Here is a 24119-nt window from a genome sequence, read left to right on the forward strand (position 1 = left end):
CCCTTTTTTAGCTCATGTTCTTGGGCCCAACCAACTCTTGAGGGAAATATCTGAGTCTTTAGCCGCTAGATGCTCCTCTATCTTCACCAAGTGGTCACTAACTGTCTGCTGCAATCTGTTGCCACCACAAACTGCACAGTTACAGCTGTGAGAGTGAACCAAAACAGTACATTTGCAGTTCAGACAACTAATCGATGAGCTGATTCATTGGTCTGTAAAAACCAGGGGAGCTTGAATATTGTATGTTCAGTGTGCAGCTGCTGTTGTGGCCAAATCACTCCTGAACCAGAGATATAATAATTATGTATTTATGATATAATGATTTTGTTGTGCAGGACATCTTCATGACCTGACTCTCAAGTATTAGAAATAGCAACAAAAAAACACAAATATTCACACGTGCACTGTGCATGTGAACCTGCACAAAGTAAAAAGAAGAACAACTGCACTCAAGGAAGGTTTTAAATTCAGTCACTCGATGGATTCCAAACCCACTTTGACTCTGTTTATCAAATCTGATAAGGTCTTGAAATTGACCTCCAGACAGCTGACAGGAAAGAAGAGGCATATTTCAGTAAAAGCCAGCTTATTGTGAACCAAATTCCAAATATTGAAGGAATGATTTAATTAGTGTTGACACATTTCAGCAAGCCGTCCGACATTTTGATTTTGTGGTTATAGTCTCAGAGGGGGGAAACTGACGGGGGGTTCTCCCGGGAGACGTCCCTGCGTATGGATGTCTTTACCCTCCCGCTGCACTATACTGAAGCTTATGTGTATTCATGAGAATGTAAATGTGTGTCATTTTAGCAGGGAGGAGGCTAAAGGTAAAAAAAAAAAGAGACGCATGTCAATGCCTTCTCTGAGCACCAGCCGTTAGCACAGTTATTACAAAGAGCCTTTACATCACTCACTGTTTTCAACTTTGTGGGTCCCTTGGAAATTAATTTAGATCCCTCAGTTGTCCCCTCGGTGAGGTTCAAATACAGAGGCGGATCTACATGAAAGTGGCTGCAGTTCTCATATTTCTAAGGATTGTTCCTGCCGCACATGATGCGTTCCTCCTGAGCAGAGAAGAAACAACGATCCAGAGGTGTGATGTGCGGAGTTAGGGTCCCTTTTAGTCTACCCAATTAGACAGAGATAATATTTGACGGGTGCTGCCTTAATGATGTTTTACCGCGGGGGCTGAATATGCAACAGGTTCCCATTTGAAGCATGGCGTTGCAGAGCCCAGTAAAACTGTGCAGGATATGCAGCAACAGTCTATCTGGGTTTATTAATAGCCATATTACTGTACAGACGCTGAGATGATTCACACCTAAATTGCTAAATGGGTAGAAAAAAATCCTCTGTTCACCAGCGTGGTGTTGAGATGCCTCTCATGTCACGGCCCACTGAAGCACTTGAAAAATGTCAGTATTTCACAATAAAAGATAGATAAAGAAATAAAAATGCAGAGTAAAAAGGCAATTTGTGAAGATTTCATTTGGTCTGTGTCTGTGGCTGTTGCAGTACATGCATAGGCCGCACGCTTGAGCGATCGTGGTGCATGTGCATTGCTAAGGTATGAGCGGACGCAGTAAATCACAATGACATTATGTCCGTAACAGCTGTGTTGCCATGGCGGCTGTTTATTCAGCCGTCTGAACGGGTCCAACTCTTTCCATGGTCAAACAACACCTGATTGCGATGCTTTTATTGTTTTTTTTAATCGTCTCTACTTTCCTTGTGAAATCATCACAGCCACACACAAAAAAAGGAGCAACAAAGAGAGAGGGAAATAAAATCGAGAAAAAAGGAAAAGGAACCAAAGGAGGGAAAGAAAGCGACAAGAATAGAGTGTTGGGATAAAAGGATGACTAAACCCAACTCCTCTGAGGGTGAGAGCCAATCTGGAAAATGATTGGTTGACTTTCCTGGGGCAAAGCTCTCTTTGCTCACATCAATAAAACATAAACATGAATAAATGCACTGCATTTGGCCTTCCAGGGTCCTTAATTTCATGTATGCAAGTGAGCGATGATATGCATGGAGGATTGTTTTTACCTGGGAGGCTCAAAAATAATTCTGGAAGCCATTTTGTGTTTGTTTTTTTGTATTTACATAAATGAAAGACTTCACCATAAACTCTGGGAATTTTGTGTTTTTGATGCCGCTTCATTTGTCGGGTGTTCACGGTGTCGCTGCGTCGCTGCGTCTCTGCTGTGCACGTCTCCCTACCGGCCTTGGTGTTGCTCCCTATTGACGCGAGCCACAGACGCACAGCCTATCAATAATAGTGAAGACGTGGCTACAGTGATGTACTCTTGATGTATCCACTTAGGGACAAATCATCCAAACAGTCATCTGCCTAAATTGTCTGTTGGTCCCTGGGGGAGATTGTCACTGACCCGTTTCACTGGGTCAGCTTTTGTTAATGAGCCAACCACACAAACACATTGACAACCGTAAAGACAAAGCTCCCGAAGACAAGGAGGCTTTTTTGCCGTTTGGGGCTATTTTTAAAGGTTATATTACATCCTTGTCTAAATTTGTGAGCGTCTGATTAAATCGAATCCGTGTGCGAAATGGCGCAAGTGATTGAAACCCATAAAAGTGCGAACATCTATTTGTTGTTTACTCTGTTAATTTGCCGTGCGATTTGAGTCCCTTTGCTTAGGAACGAAGCGCCTCTGGTTCGACGCTGATAAAATCAATTCCACATTCAATTTACCTCATAGTATTTATAATGTCCCATGACACAGAGTCATTGTTGTTAGTGAAAGAGAAGTGAGGAGACGAACGATCAACAGTTTGGCAGAGTCTTTCTCTTGAATCTATTTTTCAGAGCAGGCAATTAGGCCCAACATCACAGCCATTTAACTAAGTCTGCACTCCAAATTGATTCAGACTCCAGTGTTGGACCTCGCAGACATGGTGCATTTCGTTATGCAAATGCTTATCTCTCTGTGTGATTGGTTAATTAACCTGTAACGCAGATAGTCCCAGGCGTGCACAGTGGCCGTTTGATGGCTAAATTGTGGGTCAATTGGGTTTTTAACATTTTCAAAGCAGACTTAGAGGCTTGTCTTTGTTCCTCCAAGTCTTGTGTGGCTTTTCTCGATTTAATGACTCGTTCCGCGGGTCCCATGAGGTTAATGTGCTTAAACTCACTGTAATTGAGCTTCTGACCTATCTTTCAGGCTTTTAAAAAAAATTGTCATATTATGCCATGTTTCCGCTCCTTGATTGTTATTGTCTACCATTCCTCCTCGCTCCTTCCATGCCCTGCCCCAAACTCTCTACCCTACCCCCCCTTCCTTTTCTATGCAGAGTTATGAGTGTCCCCATGGGAAGTCATTTATAATGCCATTGGAGTGACAATAATGCGTTTGCACACCATTTCACTCTGCCCTCTGTGCCTTGGCAGGCTTTTATGGGCCACATTTTTGCTTCCCCAGAAACACATTGTCCAACCATCCTCAGATAACATGCAAAAGCATTTAGCCCAACTGGAGCTGGAAGTGGATGTCTTTATAGTGAGTAAAATAACACAACCTCCTTCACCATCTGCCGTAGGAAATCAACATTTGTTGGTGCTTTTGCAGCTTTTAACTACTATAACACTATATTCTGAAGGTAAAAGAAGCACATTCCTTTAAAAAAAATAAGGGAATGAGATGAGAGAGGGTGGTGTGGTGCAGCCGCTGACTGCAATTCTTTTCATTGTTCACTGAACAATTATGTTCGGATTTTGCTGTCATGTAGGTATCATTCCACATGAGATACAGACACAACTCTCGACAGCCCACATGGATTTTTTTTTCAGATCCTGCCACCAGCAGACTGACATCTCCTGACAACGCGAGGATCTCTTGTCGTCGTGATAATGTACTGTACCAGCCTGATATGTATTAGTATAAGGGTGTAGCGGACATGTTGTATTCATTCCACGTCATTAGGTGAAGACAGGTAATGTATGCGTGCAGAGGCACTTATGCAAAGGCTTTTTAGTGCAGACCTCGGCATGTGATTAAATGTGTCTGTTGCTGTTATGTTGTAGGTGATCCTGATCTTGACTAAGCTGCATGACTTCAACCTGGGGGCTGTAACTGAGAGCTCACTCTGGAGGTGAGTTTGCTTTTTGTTCGTTGCTATTTTTCCTTTTCTGTCTAAACGGCATCAGCGCAAGAAAGATTTTATAAAAATGCAAAAGCGCATCTCCCAAAAAAAACAATAAGAATAATATATTCATAGAGGTTGCAGTGTACTCTAAGTATGATTTATTATGTTCCTCCTTGCTGGGATATGAACAATCAAGTCAGAACTGGAAGACAGTATGAAGTATGTTTTAATAAAGCAATCTGAAGCGGTGCAGAATGAAACATCCTCCTCGCAGGCCCATAAACGACACAGTGCAGCAAACCTTTTTAAAGAGACCCAACCCAGTTTCTGTCCACTATCATCGGTGAAACTTCCTGAAAGAGTCTTTGACAGATCAAACTGGAAGACCTACCTGTGGGATCCTCTGTTTGGATCCCCGGCTCCGTTTCCTCTGACCTAGAAACTTCCTGATGGAGTTTTTTGATTGATTGTCATCCGTAACCTTTTGTTTCAGAGGCAATTGGCATGCAATTGCTACTGTATAGCTGTAGTAATTCCATTCAGTAGGTATTGAGAGGTGAGTTAGAGTGCCCTGTCAGGTCATAAATAAGAATGGAATTCATTAAGGATTATACCATCGAGCCCAATCCAGCGTCTGATGTGCCTCTTTTTCTCACCTCTCCCGTAGCCTGCAGAGAACTCATTTCATTCTGAAATACACCTGAAACGGAGACCATAAGTCCGCCAAGCACAGACTCTCAAATTAATATCTGTTTCACCAGAGGCGCCACCAAGATTTACACCCGACCTGACATGTTTTGAAATCCCATATTGTGTACACGAGGTCTTCCATCATCAAGGTGGCTGCTGAACATTGGCACCATGAGTGAATTAGAGTGCACCTCAGGGGGTGCGCCGAGTCTCTCAGTGTGGGTATTAGAAATGCAGAAATCTGAATGTTATGAAAAGAAACGGGAGTCAATGATTTCTGTGATGGCGCAATAAATGATTTATGGCGACAGCTCCGGGCCGCTGTTGGCGGCAATGTGCGGATCAATGGGGGTGACTGTAGCAGAAGCCATCGAATCATGCATCAAGTCCCTCTGTGTTTTGAGATTGTCGTCTTTTCCTGCCGAAGAAACTTTATGACGAAATAACATCGTTTAGGAGGCATTCTGCCGCCGCCCACTACCGCAGACAGACACGCCAAGTGAAAGGAGTACTTAAGCACAAATACAAATGTGTTTAGGGGTAGGTCAATGTCAACAATGGAACAATTCAGATTAATGCATAGACAACGATAGCAGACTCGGGGATATCTATCCAATTATGCAGCGAAATTACATTTGGAGGCACTCAGGTAGAACCGAGAGCGCGGATTGGCTTTTTGCGGCGAGGAGGAATATGAAGACTTGGGGCGACAAACACATCTACCCTTGTCTTGGGAGATGCACGAACTTGAAACCCAGTTCTGTGACCAACCAGTGTTTTTACATTGTGTAACAAATCTAAATGATTTTATTGAAAAACAGTGTTTAATTTATAGTTAATCATTATTTTCCCTCTTTATTTATCTTTTTGATATAATTTTTTACCTTAAATGATTGTCACTTAATTGTGTTTAATGTTTTGCCTGATGCCAAAGGATAAAAGTTTCCCAGCTCTAAAGAACATTGAGCACAAAGAGGATGAAACTAGATTAGTTGGAAATTAGAGAAAACAAATTCCAGCATTAATTTGAAATAAAATGTAAACATCTTTTCATCACTGCTCTGGAAAGGGCATCTTTAAATTCATTCTTCAATCTACAACATCTAGTTGCAGAATAAGGTAAACATGTTTGTCACAGTGTTAATAGATATTCAAGGACCATGGCCGTGTTGGATGTTTCAGCCCTTAAATTACAAATTCCTGTGACTTACTTTAGCGCTGAGCATTTTCCAAAGCATACCTGAAATATATAAATGTATTTCTCAACTCGCAGGGTTTCATTACATGTCAGTGTAGCATGAAGGGGCTTGACATGTGCAAGGCGGCGAGCGTTTAGTTTGCATACCGTCTTTGTCACAGCGGTGTTATTGCTGAATGGTATGGTGGTTTCCAGTTGAAAATGCCTAATGAATATGTCAACCATTTTAATGCAGAATGTCACTTGCTTTATGCTTCTCTTGAAATCTATATTTTTACTTGTTGGTTATACAAGAGCACTAGAGGAGTGAGATGCTGCAGAAAGAAGAATTTCCTCCTGACCCTGTGCAGTAATACATCACCACACAATGACAATATCCAAACCGTTGCAATATGTTATATGTACCCTGTGGAGTTATTTTGACATTCTTGTTCACTCACTAAAATTCATCATGTGCATCCTTGAAGCCCAGCAAATCTGTTGAATGCTTTTTGCTCCTCATAAAACATTTGCAAGGTCAATTTTTGGGGAATATTGTGAAAGCTGGCTTGTTTGCATTGCTGCAGACATTCTGCGTCATTCTGTCTGTCTGGCTCATTGCTGTATTTCATCGTGGGGTCACTGTCACCAATTAATGATCAGTGGTAAAGTGTAGCCCCGCCCCATTTGATAGACAATTTAGCTTTAACTGCTTCACCTTCACCAGCCGACATCCTTCCCTGCACCTTCCACTGGTTCACCTTGGTCTCGCTCTTCTTTGTGTTTTGTTTACATTGGCACCTCATCAGTCGGCAGTGACTTGTGTCTTGTGTGCATGTGCATGTACATGTGTGTCCTCAATCTAGCAGAGTAGCGTCTTTCTCAATAGATTTGGAAACTTTAGCCAAAAAAAAAAAAAAAAAATCAGCTTGTGACAAATCTAACACATTTTTTGAAAAACCATAACTCCTCTAATTAAAAAAGAGAACTCTGTCTTTGTTTTTGGATTTACTTGACTATTTAAATGTTCCTTTTGTCTCGATAAAGGCTTACACAGAGTTTACAATATGAGTTTGCTCTAGTGTCTGGATCTTCCTCAGCTCCATAGTCTAATCAATATTCTTCATATAAAGTTCTTGGAATTATAAGAAGATTTAGATGCATATTGATGTCACAATGGTAGCTTGAAAAATAATAATAGTGAATGTAATTGGTGTCATTTTGCAGTTAATTAACTTAAAATATTGTGCGCTAATTGGCAATGTTCTTAATGATAAATTTCATTGAAACAGAAATTTTAATTTAGACTAGTCAACTATACTAAAAGAAAGAAATTAGTCAACAATTTAATGGTCCGCAGATCATCTGCGGGTAAACAATATCTATGTTAGCAGCATTAGCATCAGCAGCCTTCTTACCCTAATGGTGCCTGTGCATTGCTAAGAGGTTATAAACCGTGTTATTCTGCATAAGCCTTTGTGTAACCTTATCATTTTCTTAATCAAAAGACTCAAACTGCGCTGGTTTTACAAGATGTCGTCTGTCCAGGTGCAGGTGACCGGAGGGGGGCTGCAGCGCCAGATAGTGGTGGGATGCTGTGGAACTTCTTAGAACTAATTGTTAGCCAGCATTGCACACTGATGAAAAATTTATAATTTGTCGAATAGACTAGTATTTCTGGTGCTGACTTGCAAGTGTTGAAATGTGTGTACATTGCTAATGTAATGCATGAAGATATATAGCACATTTCTTGCAGCATTGCAAAAAATAGTTGTTTACTTGAGCAAGACCAACAAAAATACATTAGCATGAAGCTAGTTTCTGCAGGTTGATTTCCCCCTTTAAAGCAGAAACGCTGCCTGAATGGGAGAAAATCAATCTGAGCACATATGGTATATGCTTTGGAGGTGCAGTCACGTAAAGAATAACTGATTTGCAGTTAATGGGCTAAAACATCCCGAACCGCTGCTGCAATAAGTGTTTGAAGCAGCTCTCTAATGGATGTTTTTCATCAAACATGGAACATTTTCTCTGTAACCAGATCCACCGATTACGGAAGCACCTACACCAAACTCAACCACAAAGTGGGTTCAAGGACAGTCCTGAGTTACCTGTACGTCTGCCCGACCAACAAACAGAAGGTCAGCTTTTTCCCATCGCTTCATGTCTCACTTATTCCTGACATCAAATTATCATCAAATGACTATGTCTCTCTCCCCTTTCTACTGCTCTATCCCCTGTGTGGCCCCTCTGTACTTTAGATAATGATGCTCAGCGATCCAGAGGTAGAGAGCGCCGTTCTCATCAGTTCAGATGAAGGAGCGAGCTATGAGAAGTATCCCATTAACTTCAACATCTTGAGCCTGCTCTTCCACCCGTCGCAGGAGAACTGGATGCTGGCTTACAGTCACGACAGCAAGGTGCAGCTTCGGAGTGAAATCCACAATAAACCTTAGAGCGGTGATAAGATGATACATGATGCTGAACAAGCATCTTAAAATTCAGTTTTCACTGCCGTTGATGTGATGATCGCTGTGCATGGGGCTCATTAACAGTATTTCCCCTCCTGGAACTTTTAAGTGTGACTAAGATCGGGCTAATTTTCTCTTGCAGCTGTACAGTTCAATGGACTTTGGGAGGAAATGGCAGTTGGTTCACGATGACGTGATGCCGGGCCGATTCTACTGGTATGATTATGTAGATCCTATATTTGAGCGGTGATTGATTGTAATTTGCATAATGATGGTGTTTGTGACCCTGTGCTGTCGGGAGCATCCAGTGACCTCATGTCAAAAACAGATCTGCACCCCCCCCTCCTCATGGCAGTCAAGCACACAACTGATTACATCCACGTCACGTACACCTGAAGGAATATTGTGCTTGTTTTTCCATAGCACAGCCATGACATGCTGTTTTTTGTTGTCGCTGTCATTTAGTAATCTTGACTGCTCGCGCACAAGGCGGTGAATATTGATGTGATCCTGTTTATCCCTCTTTGTCATGGTATGTGTCAAACCCAAGAGTGTTTCTAGCTGTGGAAGAAAGGACATCGGTTGGAGGACATCCTCTCCACATGCATGAATAGCGAGACATTTGATAGAGGAGAAGTGCGCAGCGGGTGGAGCGGCGCCCGAAACAATGCATTATTTGTGCTCCTGAGAACCGTTCCTTCACGCACATTACGTCAAATAGTTATTTTTCCAACTGGTGTTGCAGCCACCTATGTTTTAATAACACATATTTGCTATGGTGGATATTTATGGTAATAGCTGATGTTTTGTTACCCCCAGCCCTTCCCCTGTTGTCTCCTCTGTTGACGCTTTGGTGAATTGAGATTGTTTGCTGCTGGTGCCGCAGCTCCTCCACTGACTCATTTACAGGAAATAAAAAACATCTTGTTTCCATTTTACAGAATGGGGATGTCCGTCCACAGCTGTGATACACAACCTAGCCTCTCCCATGCTTTTCTTCTCGTTCTCATTCTCCTTTTCTTCCTCTCTTTGCTCCTCTCCATCTTCTCCTCCTCTCGCTCTTTTCAAGGGCGGTAATGGGGCTGGACAAAGAATCGGACGTGGTCCACATCGAGACGCGCATCGCAAAAGGCCGTGAGTGCAGCGCTGCAGTCCGCCACAGTAGCAAGACCCTCAGGACCCCTTGCCTCTCATTTAGAGCGAGGTCACGGGGAAGATGAGACTCTTTCTGCGCTTCAGATTGGTCCCTGCAGCCCAGTAAAGCAGAATAGGTGTCTCTCGACAAAAACGGAGAGTTTTAGCGGGCTGATAGATGTTTCTTCTCCTTAATCCATCCCCAGTGTCTCATATAGAAACCTCAACTTTCCTCCTCTAAACAGCATGGTAGATTCTGTCATACCAATTACAGTGTTTCTGTGAATTGGAAAAGATGCTCGCTCTTCCTCCTGTTAAGAGGAAGATGAGCATATGAAGATATGAATCTGAATTAGTGTACAAACTCATCTGGTCTCACACAATAAGATCCTGAACGTTTTTAGTCATGTGCAATGCAGCAAAAGCCTCTGTATCAGTCTCTACGCGGCCAATAATAGTAGTAATATTAATTGTGTGTGTGTGTGTGTGTGTGGAGAGTTGTGAATCTTAATCTGTGTGTAGTCAGATTTGTGTAAAACAATCTGCAGATACGTGCTGAGATTTGTGTCTTCAGAATCTACGTGTGCGTAATCAGATGTGTAAAATTTCAAAAAATCTGTAAATGTGTAATGACGTTTTTTGTGTTGTATTTTATTGTGTTGAGATTCGTAGATTTGGATTTCCAGCTTTTGGAACACAACACTTTTAATGGCCTTTTCAGCCATTATATCTATGTTTGTATTTAAAGATTTTTGTAAACGTGTCCAAATCCCATTACACATTAACAGACTTCTTTTTACACATTTACAAAATTACGCACACATAGATTGAAATACAGTTACACAACTTTCCACCGCACACACACACACAAATAATATTGCTACAATATTGGCCCAACAAGTCTAGAATCTTAGTACATTTTGATTAAAAAGAGCAAATTGTCCTGTAGTCGTGGCCCAAGATTTTCTTTATATTTTTCATAAACTAACTGAAGCGCAGAGTTGTTTCAGAGCAGTGGACCATAAGTGTATTTATCATAAACGTATTGCATAGCAGCCCCAGTATTTACAAACTGCTGTCTGAAAGTAAATGCTTCTAATTTACTCCTGATTGATTTCCTCTTGCTGTTTTCTTCGCAGGCGCTCAGTACGTGAAGTGCAGAGCCCAGCGATGCACAGAAGGCAACAGACAGTACCCCTTTCCCGGAGACGTAGACACCAACTCGCTGGTTGTGCAGGATGAATATGTTTTCACACAGGTCTGCTCAGTGATGGATTACTTTTCTGAATATAAGTAAACCATTTGCCTCCATCTTTCTCTCTCTCTCTCTGTGAACTTTGATTTTCCTCAGAGGAGGGGGAGTGGGATTTGTGCTGTTTTTATTTTGGTATCTCGTTCATTCAATTCATTCTTTTCCATCAAAACCCTCATAATGGGTTTCCCCCCAACACACCTGTTCCCCACCGGCCCGATGTGTGTTTTGATTATGTTCTGCTTCGTTCATGTCACACACTCGGTGCGCGAGTTTCTGCACAGACATAACTCCATGCCTGAAAGACGTGTTTGCTTACGGCGGAGGAACCATGAATAGTCAGGTTTGTGTCCTTATTACCGTTCACTCTGACTTTGACTCCCAATTAGACAGCGGCCGTCAGGGTCATTATCAGAAATTCAATTTTCAAATGCCCTCAACCGTCATTGATTTCCATCCACAGCCAAGTACCTTTCTCTGTCTTCGTCAGGCTCCTTGGATTTGGAAAAATAATGTCTTCATGGAAAAGAAATAACAAATCAGGAAAAGAAGAATTAAATGGTAGTAGTTGAAGGTTTCTCTGTTTGTAGTGAATCATTCTGCGCTCGTTCAGGGCGAATAAACGCCTCTAAAATGTTTGCTGTTCGATTTTAATTTATTTATCCAGCGATTTAATCTTTCGATATGATGTTGCGGCAGCAATACTTTAGCGATGACCCAGTTTCACTCACAGCGCACTTAATCCACAGACTTGATTGAAATGGCTGCGGAGTAAGAATGAAAATGTATGAAAATATATATATATATATTTATATATACGTCACAGCGTGATTCAGAAATGGTGATTCAATAAAGTGTCCAAATTGCATTTAGCCGAGATGAGATTGACTGCGGAGGCAGACACGAGGAGGATGCTGGTGAACATAACAGGACAGAGAGAGGGAGAGTCCATGTGCGGAGCTGTGGTGGCACAGATGACTTTCTTGTGACTTTCATTGCTCGGGGCAGTTGGATTTAACTTGACAAAGAGTAATGAGGTTATCGATCGGGCTACAACGAAATAAGCAGTCTTCAACACCTCCAAAGTCTCTTGGGAGAGAAAGAACAGCCAAGTGCAACATCCTCAAAAATGTGGCCTGGGAAAATGCAGCTCATTGATTTTCGATAGATTATTCCATTAGAGCTCTAATGTAGTGTGTTGGGGGACAAACACCATCCTTCTACTTGATTAGAAAATAAGCAATCAAGTAGTGTTGCCCTGAGTGTAAGTTGATGGAAAAGTGGTAGTGCATTAAGATCTTCAAGCCGCACTGTAGATAAAGGCAAAACCATCTTCATTGTCTCTTAGCTTCAGTCTAATTGAGATCATGCTAATTATTTCTGTTGTCTTTGCAAATTTACTCTGTTGAAAACATCACATTAAGCATTTTTATCAAGTCAGTCATGCGTTGTGAATTAATACACTTCCTTCAGGAAATGTTGAAGCTTCGTGTCCTCAGTTCACTGCAGAGTCACATTCGGTCACACATTCTTTCACATTCTCTATCACAGGACTCACAGGATGTTTAGTGTTAACGCTTGATGGTGGTCGTGCACGGCGCTTGGTCACGCCATCGTCACCGTGACAACAATCACAGTCTCATGCCCGAGACTAGGTGCAGATCCAGGGGCGGGGCAAGGGGGCACTGGTCCCAACTGAGATCTGATTGGGATTGAAGGACAATTTTTCAAAATATTGTCAATGATGTGTAGCTCTGCTCAAAACTATAGAGCTAACGGTAACCAAGCGATAACTTAAATCTGCACCTTACTGAATCAGGAGTTGTGGATGGGTGTTGGACATATAATTGACCCCTCGGTGTAAATTCTGGCCCCTTCATGGCCCCTGATTTAGAAAAACCCTAGACCCACAAGTGCTTTGGAACACGATATAGCACAATATAGCATGGTAACATTCCATTTAATCAATGCTACAGAGAAGTATAGAGGAAATGAAATCCCCAACTAGATGCACACCAGGCTCACTAGCTGCCTCTGCCTCCTCTTTTTGTAATAACTTGAATCGATTTGCTAGCACCTGCGTTTGTTTAAACATTAGAGGATTGGCTGGTGCCTCCGATGCCGCATGAAAAGTTGAACTCTTCTCAACAATGCAGCAGAACTACGATGTACCCCGTTCAAAGGGAATGAGCAGAATTTTAGTTAAAACCTTTATGCACGTGTGAGTCCTGCAAATTGTGTAAATACCCTCCCCCATCCTTTTTCTTTTATTTTCATAGTCTTCTCATGTAGGAAAAAAAAAAAAACAAGGTGTTGGGTGAAGTGACATTAAAATGTAGATATGTGATCTGTGAAAAAATGTATCACGGCGTCTTTGACTTCATTACAAAGGTAACCAAGTCAGGAAGAGCCAGCTACTTTGTCTCCTACATGAGGGAATCCTTCAAGCGGATGAAACTACCTAAATATTGTCTTCCAAAGGTAAAAACACAGAATAACTGTCAAATGATTATACAGAAACGTGATGGTTGTATTTGTGTTTTGTAGAATTCACAGCACACAGCAAACGGTTCTCTATGCAAATACGTGTCACACTGAATTAAAAAGCTCTACCGTCTTCTAAGTCTCTTCTTCCACGCATCCTCTCTCTCCACCACGCTGTCCCTCTGTCTCTCCACCGCACACCCTGCAGGACATGCATATCATCAGCACAGATGAGAAGCAGGTTTTCGCTGCAGTCCAGGAGTGGAATCAGAACAACACCTACAGCCTGTATATCTCCGACTCCCCCGGGGTCTACTTCACCCTTTCGTTAGAGGATCTGAGAACCAGTCGAGGACCCGCCGGTAACCTGCTGGTCGACTTTTATAAGGTGTGTAGCTGGTCTATTTTAATTAGCTGCCTCCATCCAATGTCCAATACCCTTAAGTCTGTTAAGTTATTACATCAAGCAGCTACACGTGTTAAGGAACCTGGACAAGAACTACACAAAATATTTTATTGTTTCAGCCTCTGTATTTAATGCATACTTTCACTTTTGGCACTCCAAGTACAGCATTTCTGTATCTAAGAAATATTTTGAAATTTGTACTTAAACTTGTAGGTCTGAGGGTCTAAGTACTTCTTCCATCACGGCTAAAAGAGTGAATCGATTATTAAAATAGTTGTAGGTGGATTTTTCTTCAAATAATCGAGGAATAATTTAGTCTCTAAACAAGAATGGCTCTCAGTAGAGTGTCAACCTCCCTTAACACTTTATATTCAGTCAAACTGCATCAAATTCCACACTCACAGATGTCAGTCCCCTAAATGTGACATGTCTCCTTGGAAATCCATGGAAATGTCAAAAACATACCCTATCTTGCAATGTTAAAGAAAGTGAAAAGAAAAATTGATGTACCCGCCCGAAATTTTGTTCTCTCTTGGCCCATGTCTCATCCTTTCACCAACTTTTGTAGGAATCCATTCAGTAGTTGCGTAATCCTGCTGACAAACAAACAGACAGACAGGGGTGAAAACATAATTACTGTCTGATACATCTGTAAAGTCTCTGAAACGATATTCAAACAAACAGCTACAGTAATAAACTAGAGCTAATAAATCTGCCAAGGCCAAACAATAACTGCGCACGTCTGTCTAGCTCTCACCATAGAAAAATAAAAGGAAAAAGGAAGTAGTCTGATGATTTGCACAAATTCATAGATCTCAACTAGAAGTTTGGAAGAAAAGCCATGGATCTGCTCCTTAAACGGGATATGCACCCACGTATAACGGGTTCTTAATAACTTCCTTTTCAGAGGTTACTATACAATGTATTACTAATAAAATAAAGGACATTCATTTGTGAAATGGTCCTCCTAATGCTGTTTTCCTCCACAGGTCGAGGGGATAAATGGAATGTATCTCACCAACAAACTGGTGGATAATCACATCAAGACTTTCATCACCTACAACAAGGGACAGAAGTGGGCCCTTCTGCCGGCTCCTGCCAGCGATGTGGCCGGAAATAACATTCACTGCATTCTGGTGAGCTCCAGCCTCCGGGCCGCAGCGAGCCAACGCTCCTATTCATGCGAAATGAAGCTCATGACATATGTCGTTCGTCAAATGTTTCAAGCTCATCCGCCGTGCTTTGAATTGTTCCCTTTTTTCTTTTTTTTTTCAAGGACACTTTTGCACAGGGCCCAGGTGCAGATTGGCTTTATAGCCTCCTAACTGGCAGAGGAGATGCTCGGCGGGAATATTCTGATTATCAGTATAAGGCAGCGAGTGTCATCATGTTTAGTTTCAGGGGTCCAGACTTTCCATTAACCTCTGTGATTCCATTTACTACCTGTAATCACTTTGGACTAATGAATGTTCGGTTACACTGAATTTCATTATGCGGCCGTTTTGTTATTTGAGCAGGTTTGATGATCACCTATCATCCAGTCACTGTGTTCTTTGGAGACTCTTTAAAATCACGTATATTGTTCGGTTAATAGCAGGTTACAGTCTTCCACCGCGTCATAGAGTTGACCATTATGCTTTCTTCTGCTTCACCGACGACCCCCGGCCCAGCAGGCTCAGCTGTTTGAAAAGCCTTATTGATGTTTTTCAGTGTGCTTTAGTCTGAGAGATGAGTGAAATGATTTGAATCAATTTTGCCAGTTTTATCAGTGCATCTTGGGGAATTTTAATTACATGCCTTGTTTGCTTTAGAACGAACCGATTCAAATGCCCTCTGCGTCCTCGCAGCCTCGTTTCTTTCTTTCTTTCCTTTTTTTTTTGCCCGCGCAAATGAGGGGAAGCAAAAATCTTTGTTTTATAAATGGTCTGAAAATACTCACACTTTTGTCTCAATGGGAAGAATGGTTTGAAGGCAGAGCCAATTATAATTGCTGCCGTTTAGATCTGTGTGACGCATCTCGTTTCAACCTGTGCTGTATCGGAATCTGGTTTTTTCGTTGACAGCCATTTTGCTCGCTGCATCTGCATCTGGAGATGTTGGAGAATCCCTACACGTCAGGACCCATCACCAGCAAGAAGTCTGTACCTGGAATCATCGTGGCTACAGGTGGGGTCACATGAATTAATGTCTGTCCGTATGTGGCTCTGGAAAACCGTTCATCTTATCCGCTTCACACTTTGCATGCATATTGTATAGGACCCAAGGAAGTGCAGGGTTCATCACCTCAGATGCAAACAGCAAACAAGTATGTTTAGAGCGGACACTGCACAAGTAGATCAAACTGATAACATTAGAATACACAGAAATGGTGAGACTTAGTTTTCATCACCAGATGCACCTTTAGTTGCTCAGGTAAATGCGTGGTAGCAAAACACAGCACACAAATCACACACTTCCCTCTTTCTGTCATCGACACTGAAACTGCAACTCCCAAACGTCATATTTTCACTGAGATGATCAGGTGGCAGGAAGTCATAAAAACGTCCTTCCGCTGGAGAATGAGGACAGACTCTTCAAAATAACTCTTCCCGTTCTATCAGGTGTTTGTGCACATGGGTTTGTTGTGGAGTCTTCTCTATGTAAATACACAGGGACTGAAAATTATTCATGTTTTTGTACTTAGGGAATATTGGAACAGCGCTGTCCTCCACCAACCTTGGGATGTTTATAACATCTGATGCAGGAAATAGCTGGAGACAGGTGAGAGCCATCTGGGTCTACACACTGCACGTGTTTACCCAAATCGTATGATGTGTTCATATGAGAAGTTTGTTGTCATAAGTGGAGCAAATGTGTGTTTTCACTGTGCATCAATGCAGATTTTTGATGAAGAGCACAACATTTGGTTTCTTGACAACGGCGGGGCTCTGCTGGCAGTCTCGCACGCACCGACGCCGATCCAACACTTGTGGTAGGTGTAGCGACCCTCCGACAGTCCCTGATGTCATAATTGCTGCGAGTAGGATATGGACACGGGAGCTATAGCGGGAAAATTACTTCGGTGTAATCTCACTTTTCTGGGGAGGGGGCGTCGATGATGCAGTGTATGATTACACTTTATGTTTTGAAATGCTGATGAGCCAAGTTTGCATGATTATTTCATTGCCTCTGCAGCTTCAAAACCAGAGTCAGAATCATTTCCAACAGAGGAGAGTCTGGTACAGCTTTGTTCTCTGTGTTGGATAGGTGGTTTGAGTGCTTTTATGTAAATGCAAAGTAGAGCAGGGTGGAAATATGAGACTGAGGATGCCCTTATAACTCCCTCATATTGTGGGAGCGCTGTAACACTACCTACTTTGATGTCCCCGCACACCACAGCCCTGTCAAAAGTGATTAAGCTCCGAGAAAGGTGATTTGAAACCCCCTCAAATATCTAATGTTACAATCTGAGTCATATCTCGCTTTTTTTTTTGTTTTGTCACCTTCAAAATTTTACCCGGGCCGAGTAACATTTGTTCTGGTGTTCCGCCAGTTGTCGAGATGATTTTTCACATTGAAGAGAATCCAAGGTGTTTCATTTCTCAACCGCAGCTGAAGCTAAATGACCTGTAATATTTTATCATGTTCCCTTTTTACCTTGTTTTTCACCGCTCAACTTGTGAGGCAGGGATGTTTGATGTTCTGTTCATCGGGAAGAAATATATTTATCCACCACAGATAGATAAGAACTGATAAATGGAACAGAAGCACGGGGGTTAACAACTGTTGGGTTTTATTTCATTTTGAATCCAGGATCAGTCTCGATGAAGGAAAGAAGTGGGACAATCACAGTTTCTCTGCGGCACCTCTGTTTGTGGATGGGGTCCTGATGGAGCCAGAATCTGACAATCACATTATCACGTAAGCAGAGACACCAACGTACAGTCCAGGAGGAATAAAACAAACATCAGGCTTTAGGAATTAGCTTCTCCTGTGATTCTCCCCAATGACGTTTCACCAAAGGGAATATTATCTCGTCTGTCAAGATAAATGCCAGACTTCAGATTTGCAGCTGCTCTTTGTTTCATATCTGAAATGTGTATATCTGTATCTCGGGGATAGTCTTATCTAATATTTGCGTTTCTGTAAATCATTTTCCAGTTTCTTCGGGCACTTCAGCCATCGGTCAGAGTGGCAGCTGATCAAGATCGACTACATGGGCCTCTTTAGCAGGAGATGCATGGGTGGGGATTATCAGAAATGGCAACTGCACAACAAGGTAACAGCAATATTTAACATCATTGATTTTATTGTCAACACCAAGAGATGCATGTTTGTCCGCTGTCAGTGTAAACACAGTAAACTTGCTTAATGCATAAGCAAGAATTTTTACCTCCACCAAGGATGTTGTGACCCTGATCTGTCTGTTTGTTTATTTGTGAGCAAGATTACACAAAATAACAGATCGGATTTCCACGAAACTTAGTGGAAGGATGTAGGATGGGTCAAGGAAGATGTCATAACATTTTTGTGTGGGTCCTGATCTTTCCTTTTATTTCTTTTACATTGCGAGATTTGGCTTTTTTTTGACATTTTCCCCATTCTCCCTTGAAATAATGGATGGATCTTGTAATAAAAAACTGGTACATTTAGAGAACTGATATCTACGACTGTGTGAAATTTGGTGCAGATCCAAATAAAAATCTGGCTCTAGTGAATTTAAATCTGGTTTTTAAGGGGGCTGTCGGGCCTTGGCGGAGGTATGCGCTCTGCCGAGTGCCATTCTTCTTTCTGTTTCCTCTTTCCTGTCTCTCTTTCTCGACCCTGTTTCACACATGTGAAAAACCGGAGCATGTTTTTCACTATCTGACAGGGGGAGCTGTGTGTGATGGGCGAGAAGCAGATCTTCATGAAGCGCAGGCCAGGCAACCGTTGCATGCTGGCCCAGGACTATTCCAGGATCTATTCCTCGGAGCCGTGCCTCTGCACAGCCTTTGATTTTGAATGGTAATGACTTCGTCTCTCAGCTTTCCCCCGACTGGGACCGAACTGTAACTCACACTTTTGTCCCCAGTGATCCGTAATTTCTTTCATTACATGTTTACAAAACAGACGCTCTCCCTTTGAACGTCTAATTCAATTGTACCGAGCTAACAGCGGCTTGTAGACATTTCTAATCAATAGCAGATGTATCAGCCTGCTGCATTTCTTACCTCTTGATATCCATCTTCCATCGCATATTATTTACCGGATAACTAATATGACTCTATTCATCCAACCTAATTACAATCTGAACATTTTTAGATGGAAGTTAGGAACCTTTCATTGCGCTACTGTAATTTGCATAATGTCAAGTGACTTATTAGAATTCAATTAATAATGAATTACTAAATGAATTTTAAATATCTTTTATCCATCTGTCTAAAAATTCCCTTTGATCCTGCTTGTCTGACAATCATGTCTCTGGTTAAGGTCTTAAAATATGCCACAAATCCAACTGCAAAGCATTTGCCCCACTACAAAAGCTTGTAGGAGCGAGATTATTTGAGTAGCTGTGTTTGTCATTTCATGAAGTGTCATCTTTTTTTGGCAGTGATTATGGGTGGGAGCGCCAGGCGGACGGGAAGTGCTCCCCTGCTTTTTGGTTTAATCCAAATGGTGCGGCTAAAAGCTGTAGCAGCAGCCAAAGCTTCCTTAACAGCACCGGGTAAGTGCCCCCCAATACTCAACCCATCACCGAACAATATTATTCCATCCAAGCTAGTTTGTCATGTTGTCAAGGGAACAAACAGAAAAAAATGATGGTTTGCTTCCTCAATGGTTCAGTAAAACAAAAAGGCCCAGAGTGAAGCTGGAAAAGTGAGACACTCTCCGTCTAAACTCCATTCCACAAAATCATGCAAAACAGGTGTTGAGTATGCAGCGTGTTCACACTCGAAAAGTGACAGAATTAAGAATACGCAAAAGAGGCAAGTGTGCACATTAAGTCTGTGCGCTGCTGATGGACACTATTGTTCCACAAATAATAGCAGAGAGGAAATTGTGGAGTTGCTCAGATGTGGAATAAATTCAAATACATTTCAGACGGTGTTGAAACAGCTCCAAGAATATAAAGAAAAACAAAGGAAAGCTTGAAATGTTTGAAACACTGGGTCACAAGTTAAACCGGCAGTAGAATTCTAAACCTGCCTTTATGTTCATTATACACTATTAAGTAGAAATTATAATAACACATTTTATTTATAGGCGCCTTTCATGGTGCTCAAGGTCACCTTAGAAGGCAGAGATAAAACAAAAAAAAGATCAATAAAATGAACAGTGAATAAAACATTATTAAAATATACTTTATCCTATGGAACTGCAACAGGACATGTATCTCTGATGTTTTAAACTCAATCTTTAAAGGTATCGGAAGGTTTTGTCCAATAACTGTAAGGAGGAAGGGGGGAAGGTTTACTCCCCCAGGAGGCAGGCGTGTCGTCCCAGGGCGCCACGAGGCCTCCGGCTCTCCACCAATCAGGGAGAGCTCAGTGCCACGGTCGGGAGCAACGTTACCTTCAACGTCTACCTCGACGACGTGAGTCAAAGTTTCATTTCCGTGTTTTAGGAAGTGGTAGCTGTAGTATTAGGGAAACCTAAACACAACAGTATGAGTCTGAAGGCTAGAGGTGTGAAAACTGCAGCTCCTGAACTCACAGACAAAAGTCACGTGTAAAAAAAACAACAGCCAATGAGAAGCAGCCTGAGCAGAAAATGGTGACTTGTTTTATTTTCAGCTCTTGAGGCAAAAAACGTTTCAGCCATTATTCTCCATGTGTGCGTTTTACAGATTTGTCAACACAGATATATTTACAGATATCAATACAGTTTCAAATCTGAATACATATTTGAAGATTTTTTCTTTACACATGTTAAAATCTGATTACACACACACAAGGATTCTGAATACGTGTTTGCAGAATTTTTGAAAACATTTTAGCAAATCCGATCATGCACAGAGATTTTAAATACGGATTTGAAGATTTTCTGTTTTAGACATTTCCAAATCTGGTTGCACACACACACACACACACACACACACACACACACACACACACACACACACACACACACACACACACATTCTAAATGGAGATTTTTCAGATCCGTGTACACATTTACAAATCTGATTACACACAGAGACACTGTTGAGACATTTCAGTTTTGAATAAAATGACATTGCCATATCCCTGGTTCCACATCACTAGCTAAAACTTATTTTGCATATAGTTTTGTTTTTATTTGCCCAGTTTGTGAGATATCACAAAGATGTCTGCCTCCAGCTCAATACTATGGGGATGAATGGAATTTAGTTTGTGGGTGAATTAAAAACAAATCAAACAATGTCCTCATTAACTCTGGATAATCATCAGATCTCACTGTGAACACTTTCTATTGGAGCCACTTCCCCACTGAAAAATAGACTAAATAAAACTGCACACAGTGTGTTCTGTGATGCTGAATCTGAAAAACAAGTTGTTGTTGAGTCCTTAAATCTGATTTTTCATCGCTGCCAGCACTACGAATGAAGGCCCCCTTAACCAGATATCTGAAAGCATGAGTAAATAAAACCAAAGATATCTGCATGGCTTGATGCCCCTGGGGGTTTGCAAGAAAATGTGTTTTATTTTCTTATTTTGGTTTAAAAAAAAAAAAAGAGATTATAGATAGATTATTTTATCATTTGGGAAGATGGTACCAAAGGAAAACCTTTGATGACCTCTGTAACTCTCTTTACTTTTCCTCTTCTTTCCTGAGTTGAATTTGTCTCCTTCCATTCGATATCACCTACAAAGTGTTTGTGACACGGCTTACACAACCTCTCAGCCCGAGCACTTTGGTAGTGGACTGTCCTTACCTCACTTGTATGTGGCCCACTTGAAGCATCCTGACCTAAGCCGTGGTGACAGATGCCATGTCCTACCGTCCGTCCACAGGGAGACTCGCCGGGGACCAGCATCCAGCTAGACTTCGGGGACGGCATCAGGATCATCTACTCCAACCTGAGCCGGACTGATGATGGCATCAAGCACATTTACAGGACGACCGGGATCTACCGAGTGGCGGCGGCAGCTGAAAACAGCCAGGGATCCGACAGCAGCACACTGTTCCTGCACATCACCAGTACGTGACTAAGAAACATCATTACTCATTCCCAGCGGCAGTGCATGCGGCTTGAACGTCTTCTCTTTCATGGATAGTCACGTTCCAACACTGCTGGAATTCATTTCAGTCACGGTTGCATTACGTTTATGCATTTTAGCATTGGGAAAATACAAAAAGCACACACCTGGAGCTACATATAGATCAGCGGTGATTGCAGTCATATTTCAGAGTTTGCTGAATCTGTGTGGGTTTATTTGTATGCACACATGTGTATGCATTCATGGATGGTTGTGTGCGTTGCCTCAGGTCCAGTGGAGCGTGTATATCTCTCCGCTCCTATTGTTGCCATCAGGGGGAAGGAGGCTAACCTTACTGCAGTGGTTTGGCCGAGTCACACCAGAACATTGACCTTCTTCTGGTGGTTCGACAACAGCTCAGAGGTGAGAAGCTTCTCCTCCTACTCCTGTTGTTCCACACAAACACGCTCTTTAAGTCTTGTTTCCTGCGCTCTTTTCCATTCTCCTGCTCCTCTGTCCATGTCCTTGTGTTGCTGTAAATCTATTCGGCTTTAGCACAAATCATATGTGATGTAACTGCACGTGACGGCCCTGTGTCTCTTTCTGGAAGGGCTAAGATGGCTGGTCATATTTATTTATCACGTCGATTGTGCTCACTGCAGCACCGCCTCATTATACAGTGTGTCAAGGGCAGCATGTGCATACATTTCTACATCCGAGAGGAAAAGGGGTTTTCTGTGCAACTCTCTGTGGTTTTTTCCCCTTTGAAATGCAGCCCATTATAACCTTGGAGGGAAGCATCTCATACACGTTTCAGAGGGAGGGAATAAACAAGGTCACCGTCCAGGTTGCTTCTGGAAGCACCGTAATGCAGGATTCCAAAGTTATAACAGTTAAAGGTGAGTGGCAGCGACGGTCTTCATCTCACTTAAATTGGCGCGATACACATCACATGAATATGCGATGCGCTATCTCAGGTAAAGGATGATGCCTCCAGGTCCGTGCCGCAAGCGCCGCCATGTTGATGTCAACACGGACTTATTTAATGAATAAAACGTCACGGTAAACGAACACGAAATCTTGAGGAGCAATTAACTTCAAGGGATGTGTTGCCAAATGAAAAAAGACAAAACCGCACATCAGATTAATGGAAAAACCAAAGCAGAGGCAGCATTCATATTCTAACGGACATCACCGCACCTCTTCTTTTTTCCGCAGAGTTCTTCAGGTCGCTGCTGTTGTCGTTCTCGCCGGCGCTTGACGAGCACAATCCTGACATCTCTGAGTGGAGGGAGGACATAGGCCGCGTGGTGCGGACAGCTCTGTCACAGGTACATCTCGTCCCCATCCCTCGGAGATCTTTCCTGGAGCCACAGTGGCTTTCAGGGTCATTACTATTTCATACCTGTTTGCAGTATTGATACAGCAGACATGATGTTTTATGGGTCCATGTGAGAAATTTGTTCTTTTTATGGTTTACCTGTGACGACAGTGTCCAGACCTGTGTTAATCTCAATTGAAGCTGAAGTCGAAATGTTAGCCATGGGACAGAGTCGGAGGCAACAGCCCAAACTTGTAACTCTGGGCTAAATAAACTTCACAAACTCTTTTGTGGAGTTACACCTGCCGCTGTTTTGTCCCGTCGCTGCAGGTGTCGGGGGTTCCTGAAGATCAGCTGCTGGTGTCTCTGTACCCGGGACTTCCGACCACAGCGGAGCTCTTCATCCTGCCCGTTGAACACACATCCAGTGAACACAAAGGAAGCAGCGAGGAGCCTCTGGAGCTGGTGAGAGCCATGAAATCTGGAAATATTGGGTTTAGTTTTCATGTGAACTCTGATTAAGAAGCTGTCTCCACTTCAACTGATCTGACACCTTCAATAACAAGATGTGATTAGATCGGAAAAAGTACTTGGAGGCTCTGGCCAAAACATGTCCACCAGTATAATACGGAAATTAATTGGTTTTGGCTCAGTTTTTTTTTAAGGTGTCAATTTTAAGAATTCAACAAACCAAAATGTGCTTCAAGGAATTGTTTTACATTCTTTAAGTACTTTTCTTTGCAGAGTTATATGAGTTAGATTTAAAGATCAGAATGTCACATCTTATCTGGAGCCTGATAAAAAAAACGACATGAGCTTCTCTGTATCAGAGTTTATTTATACAATGATGGACCAGAATGAAAACTTTTATATTACAGAATAAACAATGCAGAAAACATCACTATTTATGTTTCCACTTGAAACAGTCATCATGAA

General features: G+C 42.1%; 1 protein-coding gene across 1 annotated transcript in view; it reads left to right on the plus strand.

The window, feature by feature from the left end:
• sorcs3b (sortilin related VPS10 domain containing receptor 3b) overlaps nt 1-24119 on the plus strand; it is a 42199-nt gene that overhangs the window by 10621 nt on the left and 7459 nt on the right. The window contains exons 2-23 of the mRNA XM_035173473.2: nt 4046-4113; nt 8016-8115; nt 8236-8394; nt 8588-8661; nt 9515-9579; nt 10719-10837; nt 13223-13312; nt 13524-13703; nt 14711-14857; nt 15785-15887; nt 16405-16481; nt 16601-16692; nt 17514-17621; nt 17862-17979; nt 18574-18707; nt 19294-19407; nt 20106-20277; nt 21677-21863; nt 22152-22285; nt 22638-22761; nt 23081-23193; nt 23514-23648. Coding sequence (XP_035029364.1) covers nt 4046-4113; nt 8016-8115; nt 8236-8394; nt 8588-8661; nt 9515-9579; nt 10719-10837; nt 13223-13312; nt 13524-13703; nt 14711-14857; nt 15785-15887; nt 16405-16481; nt 16601-16692; nt 17514-17621; nt 17862-17979; nt 18574-18707; nt 19294-19407; nt 20106-20277; nt 21677-21863; nt 22152-22285; nt 22638-22761; nt 23081-23193; nt 23514-23648 — 2613 coding nt within the window. The remainder of the gene's footprint in view (nt 1-4045; nt 4114-8015; nt 8116-8235; nt 8395-8587; nt 8662-9514; nt 9580-10718; nt 10838-13222; nt 13313-13523; nt 13704-14710; nt 14858-15784; nt 15888-16404; nt 16482-16600; nt 16693-17513; nt 17622-17861; nt 17980-18573; nt 18708-19293; nt 19408-20105; nt 20278-21676; nt 21864-22151; nt 22286-22637; nt 22762-23080; nt 23194-23513; nt 23649-24119) is intronic.

The sequence above is a fragment of the Hippoglossus stenolepis genome, chromosome 12 (assembly GCF_022539355.2).
Source record: "Hippoglossus stenolepis isolate QCI-W04-F060 chromosome 12, HSTE1.2, whole genome shotgun sequence".
NCBI classification, from domain to species: Eukaryota; Metazoa; Chordata; class Actinopteri; order Pleuronectiformes; family Pleuronectidae; genus Hippoglossus; species Hippoglossus stenolepis.